At 37.1% G+C, this 15046-nt stretch overlaps 2 protein-coding genes across 2 annotated transcripts in view; both read left to right on the plus strand.

The window, feature by feature from the left end:
- Positions 1–468: 468 nt before the first annotated feature.
- Positions 469–3043, plus strand: LOC306847072 (uncharacterized protein). Its single transcript, XM_079380823.1, has 4 exons — positions 469–742; positions 1030–1134; positions 1926–2922; positions 2995–3043. The coding sequence occupies exons 1-3, from the start codon at positions 677–679 to the stop codon at positions 2259–2261; spliced, it is 507 nt and encodes a 168-aa protein (XP_079236949.1). The 5' UTR covers positions 469–676; the 3' UTR covers positions 2262–2922; positions 2995–3043.
- A 3434-nt stretch (positions 3044–6477) lies between these two features.
- Positions 6478–15046, plus strand: part of LOC306877636 (serine/threonine-protein phosphatase 2A 56 kDa regulatory subunit beta isoform-like) — a gene marked incomplete at both ends in the record, with an annotated part of 17102 nt that continues 8533 nt past the window's right edge. Inside the window, 6 exons of the mRNA XM_079429503.1 lie at positions 6478–6673; positions 12159–12355; positions 13335–13436; positions 13596–13688; positions 14182–14312; positions 14417–14476. Of these exons, the coding sequence (XP_079285629.1) occupies positions 6478–6673; positions 12159–12355; positions 13335–13436; positions 13596–13688; positions 14182–14312; positions 14417–14476 (779 nt within the window). The remainder of the gene's footprint in view (positions 6674–12158; positions 12356–13334; positions 13437–13595; positions 13689–14181; positions 14313–14416; positions 14477–15046) is intronic.

A 15046-nucleotide genomic window follows, 5' to 3' on the forward strand; every position in this document is an offset into this window, starting at 1 on the left:
TCAGTTTCCCCGTCTTGAACTTGCAGCCCTTATGTTTGCAGCAGATCCTTATCCATCAGCTGCCTGTAGCTAAACGAAAGACACAACTGCAGACGTTTCTCACAGAAGAACATTGATAATGCTAAATTATACCTACTAGTAAATATTTTTAACATTCGTTTAATTTTTTAAATTAATCTCAGTAATAATGAAATACAGTAATAGCCTTAGGCTACATAGTAAAGCCTTCATATCCCACAGCTTCACCCGTTTGGACTTCCTGCTTGGAATTCCCAGTATTTGTCAATGAAGAGCGGGAAATGAACAACCTAAATACTGGCAACAGCCGTGCCGGAAGCGATGATTTCCCTGCTCCGCTAACCGGGCCATTTAAAATAATTCGAAACCGAAAACAGTCTAGTCCACCCCTCTGTTGCGTCAGTCCATTCACAGAGCTATTGGCTCATTCCGCCGCCCACGTCCCACATCACAAAGACCTCAGAGCAGTTTAAATCATGACCAGGCTCTGGAGTTGTTCAGACAACTTCTGCTTCAGCATTCTTTTAACGCGCTTGCTTTTCAATTCGAAGAATTTTGTACAATACGGAACTACTTCCAAAGACCGATTTATTCTGAAAGTATACATGCAAGCGTTTTGCTCTGATTTAACTGTCGAAAAGCATCCGCGCACTTGGAGATGCCAGCAGCTGTCATGGACAACTTTGACCAGGGAAGTCCTTTCTCTCAAAGTCCTCATGATTGGGTAGGGAGTGAATTCATTCATTTTAACGTAATTTTACATGTATAAATATAATGATGTTATTACAAGCAATGAAATACATTATTATTATTATATTTTTTCTTATTTTAAATGTATAATATTTATTATAGTGTGTGTGTGTGTCTGTATCTATATCTATATAGTACATACTCACCCAGTTTTTTTTCATCCTAATATCTAATTACAAACAATAAAATATTTTGTATATAAATAAATCTATATTTATTATATATTGTAATTCATGTATGTTATCTGATGAATATCTTCAGAGCACCCAGCCAGAGAACCACAGGCACCATCGCAAAGAGAAAAACAGAGATGCAGCTCGCAAGAGTCGCAAAAAACAGACAAAAAAGGCAGACACTCTGCATGAGGTCAGAAGCAAATTGAGACCTTTGACGCACTCTCTCTCGTTCCCCTTTTGAATGGGTTTGTTTTTCTTTGTCCACATTTATGTTACCTCTTCAAATCCTTACATTTGTTGTGTATGTCATCTTTTCATTCACATAACTCACACAAAGTTATACTTTTTGTTCTTTATTATTATTTTCAGCTACATAACCTGTACCCTTATAATTATTTGGAATTATGAAGTAATGTGCCATACCCGTCTGCAGAATGTTTTTGTGGAGGATATTTTGTGTGTTTGCTAATGATTAGTCTGTAGTCTGTGTGTGTGTGTGTGTGTGTAGAGGAGCATTAGTATTGCACAACCTTGCAGTGCAGAGGAGGCATTTCTTGGAAACGCAGAGCATGACTGGGACAGCTCACAGATTAGTTGCACTATAGTGGCTGACTAGTTATTTCAGTTTAACATCTGAAATATACCTTGGCATTCACTTTCATTTTCTCTTCAGATGATGTACAAATCTTGGACTTTCCCTTTTTTATCTAACCCAATAATCATATCTCAGATCCTTTCCAAGACTAGCAAAACACTAGGAAATCTGAAATGTTTTTTTAAATAAAGTGTGTAATGTCCTATGAACTTTATAAGTGGGAAGAGCAGCTCAGGTCAAATCTATTTTAAATGACTTTTTATTTGACACTACTTGCAACTAGTCTATTACTTCCACATTCCTTTCACTTTGCAATTTCTGTTTTTCAGCTGAATTGATGTCCATATTGTACTGTTTATAAACTCATTTATTTATTTATTACCTAGGAACTCCAAACCCTAGAGCAGTCTAATGCCGCATTCATAAAAGAAATCGCCGAACTGAAGAAGGAGCTTCAATTCTACACCTCAGCCTTGGAACAACATATACCTTACTGCACTAAACTGTGTCCATTTGAACCATCAGTTAGTGTTCCAGGACTGTCCACAGCTACTCCCTCTACCTCAGATATCCCCTTCAACTCTGACCCCAACCTCTTGTCGGACCTTGCATTCTTACCAGACACTAATCCAGTGGACTTATCTCTAACAGACCTCCTCGACAGTGGTGATTGGTGTCCTTGGGACTCAGTGAATGGAAATGGGTGCCTACAGCAGTTTTGAGGTGCTGTAAAGTCAGATATTTGGTCACAGGGCTTACACACTACTACATCCTGCAAACAGCTTTTTTTGTTGTGTTCAAATACTAATGTTGCCAAAAACCATGATCCATTAAGGTGTGAATATGTTGTTTCATATAATTTATTTAAACAATACTTACAGGTGGCAAGACCTAATTTACGTGTAGCTATATGTTAGATACAGGCATTATATTTTTTTATATGTAAGACCACAGCCTGTTGGTCTTATTGATCCATATTTTAATCAATGTTGATTTGTTATATGAAGCTGTTCTGTCATTTCATAAATTATATTTTAATAATTTTAAGTGTTATTTATTGAAATATGGGTCATCGACACTTGTTCTTGTCCAGATATACGAATTTATTAAAAAATACATTAAAGATTAAAGCAACTGTGTGTAGTTTTATGTATTTTGGTGATTTTGCTCGCCAAACTTGCATTCTATCAGAGCGAACATTTTATATATATATATAACACTGATATTTCAAGGTAAAAAGGTACATGCAGTTGCTTTAATGTCTTACAAGATATACTACACAACTTCTATTTACCTGTACCTATTGGATATGTATATAGCAGTTGTACAGGTATCCCCCGGCATCATATACAGTTAACCTCTGAGTTACAATACAAAGACATTGTGAAAGAGGAATGAGAGAGAGAGATGAAGAAACAAACAAAAATCTATAATAGATGAACATACAGTACATAGAAACAAAATATGTTTCAGTGGAATTTAACAGTCTGCCCAAAAAGGAGACTAAGTATAACAAAAGTCATTGGCTTCTGAAGTCATATGTTAGTTTTTCTAATGTTTTATGAGAAGCAGCCTGACAAAGCCAAATACTGACTGAATGTATCTGTGGGCTGAACATAAAAGTATTTACAGTTCTTTCCAGTCAAACCAAAATTTATTTAGACACCTTCAACATTTTTCACATTATCACTGTTTATTCAATATAGTTTAGAAAATGGCAATAAAATATGACAAAAACTCTTTAATTGACAAAAATTAATCTTGATAATGCCATCCTTCACAATTACACAATTAGTACACAATTAGATAATACCTATTTAGGTCAACCAATTACCAAGCAATGCTTAATTTTGTTCAGTCTGTGGTGTAAAAAGTTTGCATAAGCAATTAAAGGAAAAACACTTAATCAAAAAATGGTCAGGTCAAGGTGTCCCAAAGTGTCTTTTTTTTTTTTTAAGTGATCCCGACTCCAAAATAGCGGACGACGTAACTCAGGGGAGAAGAATGGTTGAATAAATTATTATTTTTGTTTTCTTTGCGCAAAAAAAGTATTCCCGGAGCGTTGCAAAATGCAAAAAAAAAAAAACGATGTATTTACTACACTGTAAAAAAAAAAAAAGTTGAGCCAATTTAAAAATTTTAAGGCAACCAGCTTCAGCAGATTTGTGAGTTTTCTCAACTTGTTTTTACAACAAAAAGTTGAGAATCTCCTACAAAAATAAGTTGAGAGAACTCAAAAATCTGCTGAAGCTGGTTGCCTTAAAATTTTAAGTTGGCTCAGCTTTTTTTTTTTTTTTTTTTTTTTTTTTTACAGTGTATGTTTCTGGACCTGGGAATATTTCAGTTGCGCTGCTGTCTATGGAGGGTCAGAGAGCTCTCTGATTTCATCAAAAACATCTTAATTTGTGTTCCGAAGATGAACGAAGGTCTTACGGGTTTGGAACAGCATGAGGGTGAGTAATTAATGACAATTTTCATTTTAGGGTGAACAAACCCTTTAAAGTAATGGCTTGTGAAAACCACATGGGCTCTGACAAGAACTGAAACACTTCTCGAACTTTTGCCCCAAAAAACTCACCCACACACACGAGTGCACAGACTCGTTATTTAGAAGAACACCCACCCCCTTAAAGCCTCTATTCAAAAAGAACACATAACACAGAAACATTAAATCACACCTGACAGAACATAACACACTTTTCAGACTTGCTACATTATTTTTCACTTCCCAAAACGGTAAACTACCGTAAAATTACATGTAATTTCCAATACAGTTTTTCACAGTATATAGTAGGGGAACTTATCGTTAACCACTTTTTACTGTAGCATTTTTTACAGTATTTTACCGTTAAATTCACGGTAATTTTTTACAGTGTATGTGCAAATATTTAACTCTTTTCATTCCTTGGTCAAGACACAATTCAAAAGATATACATTCGGAGACAGTATGCAAAGGATTTACAATTAATCTTCTGTACAGTTTTGTGAATCTCCCTCCAGTATGCTTTGATGCTGTTGCAGTCCCAAAACACATGCATCACTGTGGCATCACTGTCAACCTTACATGTAAAACACAACTGGTTGAGAAATATTTATTTTTTTATGAATGTGAAGCGGTGTTAGGTCGAAACGTAAAAAAAATTGTATAAAAAAATAAAAGGAAATGTTGGAATAAACAATTTGACATATTTGTTCATTCTTAATTTTTTTTATATATCTTTTAATGTTTTTAATGTGCCTGTCAAATCAAAGTCACCATGGTGTGATCTATATACAGGTAGTCATTTTTTTGACATTTTAATCTTTCTATGAGGAGGATTTTCTGGTCAAGTATATGTTTAGGCAAACCTCTTAATATTAAAGACTTAAAAAAATTGTAATATTAAAAAATATGATTAAAAAAGGTTAGTATCTTTTTTGAAAATGTTTTTGGTCTAATTTAGTCTTTTATAAAAAAAAAATGCATTTATTTATTTTTATAATATAATTTGTCATTGACTTATATACACCTTATGTCAGTTAATGAATCATTGAAGAAAACAAGCCATATTAATAGCACTCGATCTTTCTCGGTGGTACAGCAGTTGAGGGTCTCTCGATAGCCAAAACGCCCATAACGTTCAGCATCACATATAGTAGTCTTAAGGTAGGTCAGCGGGACGGGATCATTCGACTGATATCACAAAACTCGCAGTTAGCGACGGATTGAACAGAAATGAACGAATGAAGCAAGAACAATGGCCAACCTGAAAGTCCCAAAACACAATGAGGGAGGGACAGAGGGAGGAGACAGCTGTCTGTAAAAGATACGGATGAAATAAAAACAAATAGCATCTAAATAGTCACTTAAACGGCGAATAGAGTCAACTATAGCCATAGCTGCGCGAAGAGAGGGTCACGTAAATGTAAGATGAGTAAATAAATAAATAAGAGCGCGTGAGCGTCATCCGCAGTGTGTAGCATCTACATCTACTTGCACCAACTGAAGACAACGACCGACACTGACTGCTGGGAAATAAAGAAACGGGGGAGGGGGGGGGGGGAAACACGAGCAATCAGCGGAGAGGAAGGGCAACGGGGAAAATCAGCGAGACTGTCAGCGTCCTTGTGATACAGAAGTAATTGAACAGCGGTTTCTTGTATTTGAGGGAAGGAGGTAGAAGGGGGTATCAAGTGCTGCAGCGGCCGCCGTGATGCTCTACACATGTAGGCACATTTGAAGCTGTTCATCCCCGCCCTGTGTGGATCTGACCGAACCGACTGCACGGTAACGGATTTAATAGGGGGACGCTGGAAGGCTCTGAAAAGGACTTAAGGCGCAGAACTGGTGACTGGTAATATGACAATAACCTTTAATTAATAAGTGATGCATTTGTAACTGTGCGGAGGAGATAAATGACAGGATTTTAATCACACGTTAGTTTTTCACCATGGATTGATTGGCCCGTGGTCACTGGATAGAATGCTTATTACATCTGAGTTTTAATACGGTACCGATTTATGCCTCTACCCCATAAATATTTAAATAAAGACCAAATTTAGGCCGATGACTTTCTGATGACGACAGTACGGCAGAGATGTCTTTATTGTAGAAATGTTTGTTCACCTCAATATCTCTTCATGAAGATATAGACAATTACATCCACCCTTGTAGGCCTACTGATTTCCGTTTTTTTTGGGGAGGGGGGTTTAATGTAGCCTAACTCGAGCGAGAGACGCGTCAAATTGAACACTGATAGCTTTTATTCCACCATCCCTCTGTCTACATTTTTGACCAGGTTAGATAACTTCTGTCTTTAGTCGATACCTGCTTGTTGATTTTACTTTTTAAATCCAAAAGAAAAAATATTTTGACTAAATTACAAGGCTTTAGGAGCCAGTTCTCGCCTTTGGATTCCTTCCTCGAACAATCTTCTGCCGAGCACCACCTTCGCAGCGATGGAGACCCCTACGAAGCTACCTCCGTCGAGCCCATCATCGCCGACCACGGGTTTCTCTGTACCGAGCGCGGAGAAAGTAGACGGCTTCCCCCGCCGCTCGATGCGCCGTGCCCGGCAGCGACGGTCCCATAGCTCCTCACAGTTCCGCTATCAGAGCTCCCAGGTGGAGCTCACGCCGCTGCCCTTACTTAAAGGTAGGTTCAACTGGGACGTGAGGTGGTTGGTTTTTAGTGGCATGTTAGTTAGGAAATAAGGAGAATGAAAATAAATCCCCTGGTATTTAAATAGGCTATTACAGCCATTTTGGTGGTTATGAACTCAATATCTTCTTGAGCATCCTTGAGAGATTTCATGGTACCTCCATAAGGACTTAAAATGTAACAAAATCGTCTGAGGACTCCTCTGTGAGGAGCACAGGTAGACTCAGCAGAATTTTCTCTAATAATACCATCACAGGTAGCCCAGACAGCAAGCAGTGTTGGCCCAGATCCGGCCCACATCTGGTCCGCATGGATTTTGTTGCTGTCTGGGAGGATTCAGTGTTTTGGCTGAACTTTTATATTGGTTATAGATGTTGGAAAGCAATTTTTTTTTAACATGAATTTAATCTTAACTCAGATAGACTACCATGTGTCTTGTAGCAGAAACCTAATTTAATTGAGTAATCCCAATAAGATTAGATATACAAGTAACTGAAATTAAATCGTTTGCAGTACTAGCAAGCATGGCAGTGTAATTTATGATAAAATGTTGGCAAGAGATTGCTCATTGCAGTGGGATTTGCATAGTAACTGTTCAACATAAACCATAGAATCTATACAAAAAAAAAAAAACACACACACAAAAAAAATAATAATAACATTTCTAGTCAACAGTCCTATGCTTGGAATCAGAAATTCCTTGTCCAGTTTGGTAATGGCAACAAAAAATATTCATGTAGTCCAACACAAATGGATTGAGTAAACTTCTTTAAAAAAAATGTTTTGCATGGCATGAAATTAAGTAGCAATTGTTTTGCATTACTTCATTTTAAATAAGTTAATTGAACTAGAAGGAAAAATATTTTTTTTGAATGCATTGTTCTCTCCAGTGGCATCTGTATAGGCTTGTTATAATCAGTGCCAAGCACTTTGCTTTGGCTTTGTGGTTAAAAGCTTCCTCAGTCAGGAGACTGTAATAGTTCTACTTCCATGAGCTCATTTTGACCATCAACCTGAATTGATGGAGAAACTGTAAGCCACAGACTGGGAAGTGGATGGGAAGTTTCTGTATTGAGTGTGGGGGAGTCTAACATAATCCATTAATTTATAGAAGTATAAGAGTGACAACATTTTGTGACAAGAACCTTAGAAAGCTCAGGTAAACAGCTATATATAGAGAGAGAAAGAAAGAGTAAGTGAGAGAGTGTCTTAAAGTCTTAAATAATATAAATGAGATGCATAGCACCTAATTTTCAGAGTAGCTATGAAACTTTGTGATATTTTTCACAAAGAATACACAGATGCAGTGTTATCCCCACATGCATGACACTCAGTTTCATAGGTTTTTCAAGTTTGTCCACGGCTTCATGATTCACACTTTAGCAGGATATGATTCACTTAGTCTAATACAGGAATCATCTGAGTGATATTTCCAGTGAAGTTGGGTTTAGTGGTACCAGTTTTCATGAGACACGCCAGTTGGTGTGTCACAGGAGGTCCAGACTGAGCCTCTGTCCTGTTTAACCATCTAACTGACCTGCTTTTAGTCATTCACATGCCACTGAGACACATCTCGACAGTAAATCAACATCTAATTTCTTCTTACTAGGTACAAGGCATTTATCCACCCTATGACTAGCTAGAGGTTTATTTAGCTCTGGTTTTATTTCATAACCCTGTATAAAATGCACTGTTCTGTTGCATGTGGTATGGTGTTTGATTATACCTCATAAAGCGTTATGCAAAATATCATCAAATCACTGACAAATGCTAGCCATATATATATAAAAAAAAGCTGTTAACTGTTGATGAAACCTAAGGTAGGTTTCAATTTTGGGAGCTTTAGTAATTCTACTGAACTCAAAATAGGTAACAATTATCTCCCTTATAGCAAAACATTAATGATCACAACATCTAAATAACACCTATTAGAATGGCAGTCAGTTGTACATGTATACATGGATTGGTAAACGTTTACTTGTAACATATTTAAGCTCCTTTAATGGTATGGCATATTTAGATGTGATATATATAATGCATACACAAGATTAGCTTATCAGAGCATGACAAACACTACCTGACACAGAACCTGTGAGTGTTTGTTTGGTGTCTGAATTTACCTGCGAGTCTCTATCTGTATGCAGTAGAGGTAAAGTGAAGAAAACAGCTAAGATGCATCTGAATCGTTAATTGGTCGAATGGCCAAAAATATGGCCAAAACTGCCAGGTTTGCTAGCCTGCGTTAATGGTTACCGAAAAAAAAAGACTTTAGGTGTGTTAATGGTGTGAGCCATTGGTGGTGCTTACCCTCATTTGTAGAACTTCAAGTTCTACTCTTCAAGTTAATTTGTGTTATTTTTTCCATTTAAGCCTCTGGAGTGACTTCATTACTAGTCCTCGTGAGTTTGTGCTGGAGGGTGCTGGAGTGTCTTCCACATGGACAATGGGCAGCTCAGAGTCTGCAGATTCAAAACTCCCAAATCCATAAATGCAAAAGAAATTAGTGTTTTAGCCAGCTTCTCAAATCTGTTAGCAAATCACTTTGGAATATGATGATGACTGTACTTGTGTACTATAGTTGTGAATCATTGCTTCAGGGTAACAAAATGTCTGTGTATAAGAAAGTGATTTTTTTCGGGGTGGATATATATCTGCCTGCTTCTTCCTGCAGGATCCAGCTGGTCAGGGCAGTGTTAGGTTACAGTACACAGAAGGCCTGCTCTCTCTGGCCTCCTCTGATCAATAAAGAGGGCAAGAGAGGAAGAGGGAGAGAATAAAAGAGAGAGGGAGTGATTATAGAGACAGGGAAGAGAAAACGAGCATTAGAGAAAGAGAGAGAGTGAAGTGGATAAGCATGTGAGGCTGTAAGTGGAAGAACACTCTATTGAGGGAGAGCTATTGTTAAGAACAAGATTTGTTGATTGTTGTGCCTACATGATTCCACATTGTCAAAAAAGCTCATGTGAAACGTGGCAGTTCAAGGATCCTGTTTTGTTCTGCAGTATTTTTGCTCTGCTGTTTTTTGGGTTTTGGTACTGGATCTCAACTGCCACCCAAACACAGTAATAATTCTCTAACCAGAAAGAGTTTACTCATTAAAATCATACTGCCACAGAAGGAGACCCACAGAGATAATAAGAGAGAGAAGTATGGAGAGGAGGGGTAAAAGGAGATCATGAGGAGAGGAACAGGGTAGAGGGATGACATCATCTCTCCTGCTCTGGCTGCACTGTTTCTTCCCCTAGCATGCATCTCTCTCTCTCTCTCTCTCTGTGCCCCACTGTTGCTTATTGGCTGCTCTATATTTAGCAGCTTTGCATGTACAACATTACAGCATGTTTATTAGAGCGACGACTGGTCTAACCGGAGTGATATTTAACTTCAGACATAAAACTGTTGATATTTCTTCACAAATTCATTATAGTTTTCATATTCTTTCCATGACTTAAGTTCATTTCAAATTCCAATTTCATGCATTGCTCTTCCTCTCATTCGCTATGCATCTCCAGTTCCTTGTGTCTCCGCCTTCTTTCTCTCTCACACTTTTCCCTGGACAATTTAGTTTTTTTCTCTTCTGACTGCTGTGGTTGTGTCATGCTCTCTTGCACCCTATCCTTCCCTCTGACTACAAACAAACACACACCGTTACTTTGGACAAAAGCGTCTGCTAAATGACAAAAGTAAAAAAGTAAAGAGTGTAAAGACCATCGACTCTACCGTGCGACTCCACCGGGCAGGGACACCGGCAAGGGATAGTAGTATCGCTTTTTATTTAATTTTTTCATTTATATGTTTATTATTGAAATGTTGTTATATGCATGTGTCAATTTTATTTAATTTCTTTATTTTCTTAAATATGTGGGTAGATAGTATTTATAGAGTTGTAACTTTTTAGTTTTAGTTACTTTTTCTTATTTGTAAGTCGCTTTGAACAAAAGCGTCTGCTAAATGACAAAAGTAAAGTAAAGTAAGTACATAACGACCTCTTCATCACATCCCTCTGTTTATTTGCACTTTCTGTTTATTATTTATTCTATCTGTCTCCTTTGACCTAACCTGCTGCACTCCAACCCACTTAGTTTGAGTCTAGCTGTTGCAGAGCTCCATATTTTTAATGGAGAGTAATTGTAAGTGCTATGCTGAGGCTAAAGAAAGAGAGCGATAGAGAGACAGAGATAGCGAATCACACATCAAAGTACAGGAACAGTAGGGTATGTTAGTTGGGTTGAGTTTTTGGATGAATGGAGTGGATTGTCATGGTTATTGTGGCTCAAGGCGCTACGTCCACAGCTGAATAAATAAGCTTTCCATTCTTTCCATTGATGTATGATTTGTTAGGACAGGACAATATTTGGCCGAGATACTAATATTTAAAAATCTGTCCAAATAAAGTTCTTAGCAATCCATACTAATCAAAAATTAAGTTTTGATATATTTATGGTAGGAAATATACAAAATATCTTAATGAAACATGATCTTTCCTTAATATCCTAATGATTTTTGGCATAAAAAATAGTTAATTTTGATCCATACAATGTATTGTTGCGACAAATATACCCATGCTAGTTATGAATAGTTTTGTGGTCCAGGGTCACAAATGGTTTTATTGCATCGGTATGAAACCCCTCTTCTAGAACCTTTCATTTTAAGAGTGTAGCATTAAAACAAAAACTGTAAAATGCACTGAAAAGAATTACAGTAAACAAAGGGAAATTACAATTTTGTCATTATTTACTCAACCAAACTTGTATGACACGACTCAGTGTCTAAGTGTTTTTTTTTCTCACCACGTAATATAACTAGTCAGCAGTCACCAAAACTCTTCAAAATATATTCTTTTGTGTTCTGCAAAAGAAAGAAAATCATACATGTTAGGAAAGACATAAGGGAAAGTCAATGATGACAGAATTTTAGGTTTTGGGTGAACGTAAACTCAATTTCAATTGGTTAGTGAATAAAGTATATTGCATCACTACGACAAACCTTTATTTTTAAGATTGTAACATTACATCATTTAGCAGGTGCCTCTATTCAAAGCAACTTACAATAAAGGAACATAAGCAATTTGTCACAGAGTTAGAATTGTTCATATAATGTGCAAAAAATGAAGGTTCCAAAAAGTTTTTTTGTTCTTTCTCACAGTGAAGCAATAGAAAAACTATTTTGGGTTTCTTAAAGAACCTTTTAGTGAACAGTTCTTAAAATAATTGTTTTGGTGTGAAGCACATTTTAATAATATAAAGAACCCTTTATCCACTTTAAAGAGCATTTTTTTGCAATGGAAAGGCTCTATGGATGTTAAAGATTCTTTATGTAACCATGCATGCCAGTGAACATTTATTTTTAAGAGTAGTGTGCAATGCCAAATTTATTAGCACTAGCAAAAACAGAGTAAATAGTAAATGTGTTGTGTAATTGTGTATATTGTCTAAGTATATTTTTGTACTAGATTACATCTCCTCACTCTCCCATCCCACAGATGCTCAAGTGGTAGAACTTCATGACTTGTTCTGTAAGAAGCTGCAGCAGTGTTGTGTGCTTTTTGACTTTCTGGACTGTGTCGCCGACCTGAAGGGGAAAGAGATCAAACGTGCTGCGCTGAACGAGCTTGTGGAGAGCGTGGCCACCAGTCGCGGGGTCCTCATCGAACCTCTGTACCCAGAGGCTATTAAGATGGTGAGATGAATCGCGAAAGAGAGAAAAAGTGATGGAGTAGGATGGGATTTGATAAAAGAGCAGAGGAGGCAGGGGGAGATAAATGGTTGAGGGATACACAGGATCGCCAATGCTCTAAAGTGCACTTAGAGACTCAGAAGCATTTACGTTTCCTTGTGTTTATCTACATTAGCCCAGTACAGTATGTAGCTGAAATACAAAAACACCTTAATTGGGAAGCTATTGATTTTTGTTAACCAGTCCTTTTATGTGAAAGACAAAGGGGGGATTCGCTAAGAATGAACTGGCACCCTTGGATAATATAGTTTTAATATTAAATTCCATTTATCTGAAACTCCATTCAACTGAAATGCACAATTGTGCAAAACAAATAGCAATGAGCTTCTGTGAAATCTATAATGAGCCAAAGTTGCATAGAAAAGCAATGTTGAAAACAATTACAGTAACTTAGTTTATGTAGAAATTACTTTATATTTCTTCTGTGGACCATAAAAGATATTTTGAAAAGTTTTTTGTTTTTGTCAGTATTATGAATGTCAGTGGTAACCAAAATTATTTGGTTACCAGCAATGATGACAGTATTTTCATTTCTTGGTCAACTATACATTTAATTTAATTACTCACAGCATGGCACAAATTTGTTAAACTGGATTTCATTTGGTTTGTGAATTTTTTATTTTTTTCACCAAAATACCGTGTGAAATGACTATTAAGTTAATTTGCATTTTAATATGGTCAGATATGGTTTATATTCTGGTGTCATCAATCTGATGTCATCTGGTATTATGATCTTACCATTTTGAAGCGAAGAAGCTGATAAAGGTGAACATTTAAATATGATGTTAGAACAGGGGTTCTCAACTCTGGCCCTTGAGAATCACTTTTTTTTTACCTTTTAATATCATTTGCCTAGTGAAAGCAATGGTCTTATTTCAATGCTTTAGTAAAACACAACCTTTCAAAACCCTTCTTCCTGCAGATCTCAGTGAACATTTTTCGAACCCTCCCACCCAGTGAGAACCCTGAGTTTGACCCTGAGGAGGATGAACCAGCTCTGGAAGCCTCCTGGCCACACTTACAGGTATATGTACATTCCCAATTTCTTATATTCACAAACACACTAACACATATACTGACACCATGGCATGAGAAATCATAATGCGTTTTTTATAGCTTGTATCCCAGCTCTGATCCCATTTCCTCTCTCTTTGTCTCCTATCTTTTATTTATTTTTATCTAGTTGGTGTATGAATTCTTTTTACGCTTTCTTGAGAGTCCAGACTTCCAGCCTTCTCTTGCCAAGCGCTACGTGGACCAGAAGTTTGTTCTACAGGTACAGAGCTTGTATAGATTTACATGTATAGGTGTAGAGGTCTTTTATGTAAACAAAAACGTCTGCAATGTAATAAAAATATATGTAATTCTGCATTTATCTGTGCATTATTGTAAAATAAATAAAATAAATACATAATGAAACCATGTGAATAAATATGTACAGCTAAAGTGGACTCAAGGAATAAATTATCTTCTAGTCCAGCCTCTGGAGACAAACATTGCTAATTTGTAGTTTTGGCACACCCTGTTGAACTATTTTTTTTTCTTTTAGCCTTGATATCTTAGAGCAGCAATATAAAATTTTAAATGTGTATCATATTATATAGTCAAATCACAATATTTCTCAAACACCCAGCAGGCAGTCTAACCTCCATGTTGCACTGTTAGTATTTTTGATTCTACTCACACCAATTATAAATATTCACGGGTAGTGCTTTTAATAAAGTGCAGAAGGGCTGACTACGTGTGTGTGTGTGTGTGTGTGTGTGTAGCTGCTGGAGTTATTTGACAGCGAAGACCCCAGAGAGAGAGAATATCTGAAGACTATCCTGCACCGCGTCTATGGCAAACTTCTGGGCTTGAGGGCCTACATCCGCAAACAGATCAACAACATCTTCCTCAGGTCAGTCATACAGACATGCATGAGCAGTATTGATATTCCACAGCCAGTGACTGCTTTTTGTTAGTCTTTATGTCTGTCATTATATCTATTTTTAAACTCTGCAGGTTCATCTATGAAACTGAGCGTTTCAATGGAGTTGCTGAGCTTTTGGAAATTTTGGGAAGGTATTCTTTCAAACTGTCATAATAGAAAGCACACTAAGTGTGTGTTAAAAATTCAGATCAGATGATGCTTATAAATCAACCCAATGTAAATTAGAAGATTATAAGGTAGATCCCTGTGGTTTATTCATTGTTTCCAGAGTTAGGAGGTACATATGATATATTACGACATTTGTACTATAATCTTAAATGAGTAAATTATAGTGTTACGCTACTTAATGTGGCAGCAGATTACTGGAGAGATGCTTTATGGTGTGTGAGCTGGTGATTCAGACACTTCGCAGAGACCTCCTACATCAGCGCTCGCTGCATGTACCTGCCACATGTTCTGCAGTCATGTTTCCCATCCTCAGCGTGTCCAGCCCTATAATTCACAGCCACGTTCTCAGCAAAACCAGTGCTGCTTTGCATATTGGGTTCAATGCACACAAAATGGAGCCTGTTTCTCGATGTGTTTAATAGCATAAACAAAAGCAAACCTATGACAGAGAGAAGCAGGGGAAGAGAGAGACAACCAGGGGGAGGCATGAGTCAGAGTGTTGGGGATGGAGGTCTAAATTCAGGTTGATGCCA

Source organism: Barbus barbus (genome assembly GCF_936440315.1).
Source record: "Barbus barbus genome assembly, chromosome: 1".
In the NCBI taxonomy this organism is placed as follows: Eukaryota; Metazoa; Chordata; class Actinopteri; order Cypriniformes; family Cyprinidae; genus Barbus; species Barbus barbus.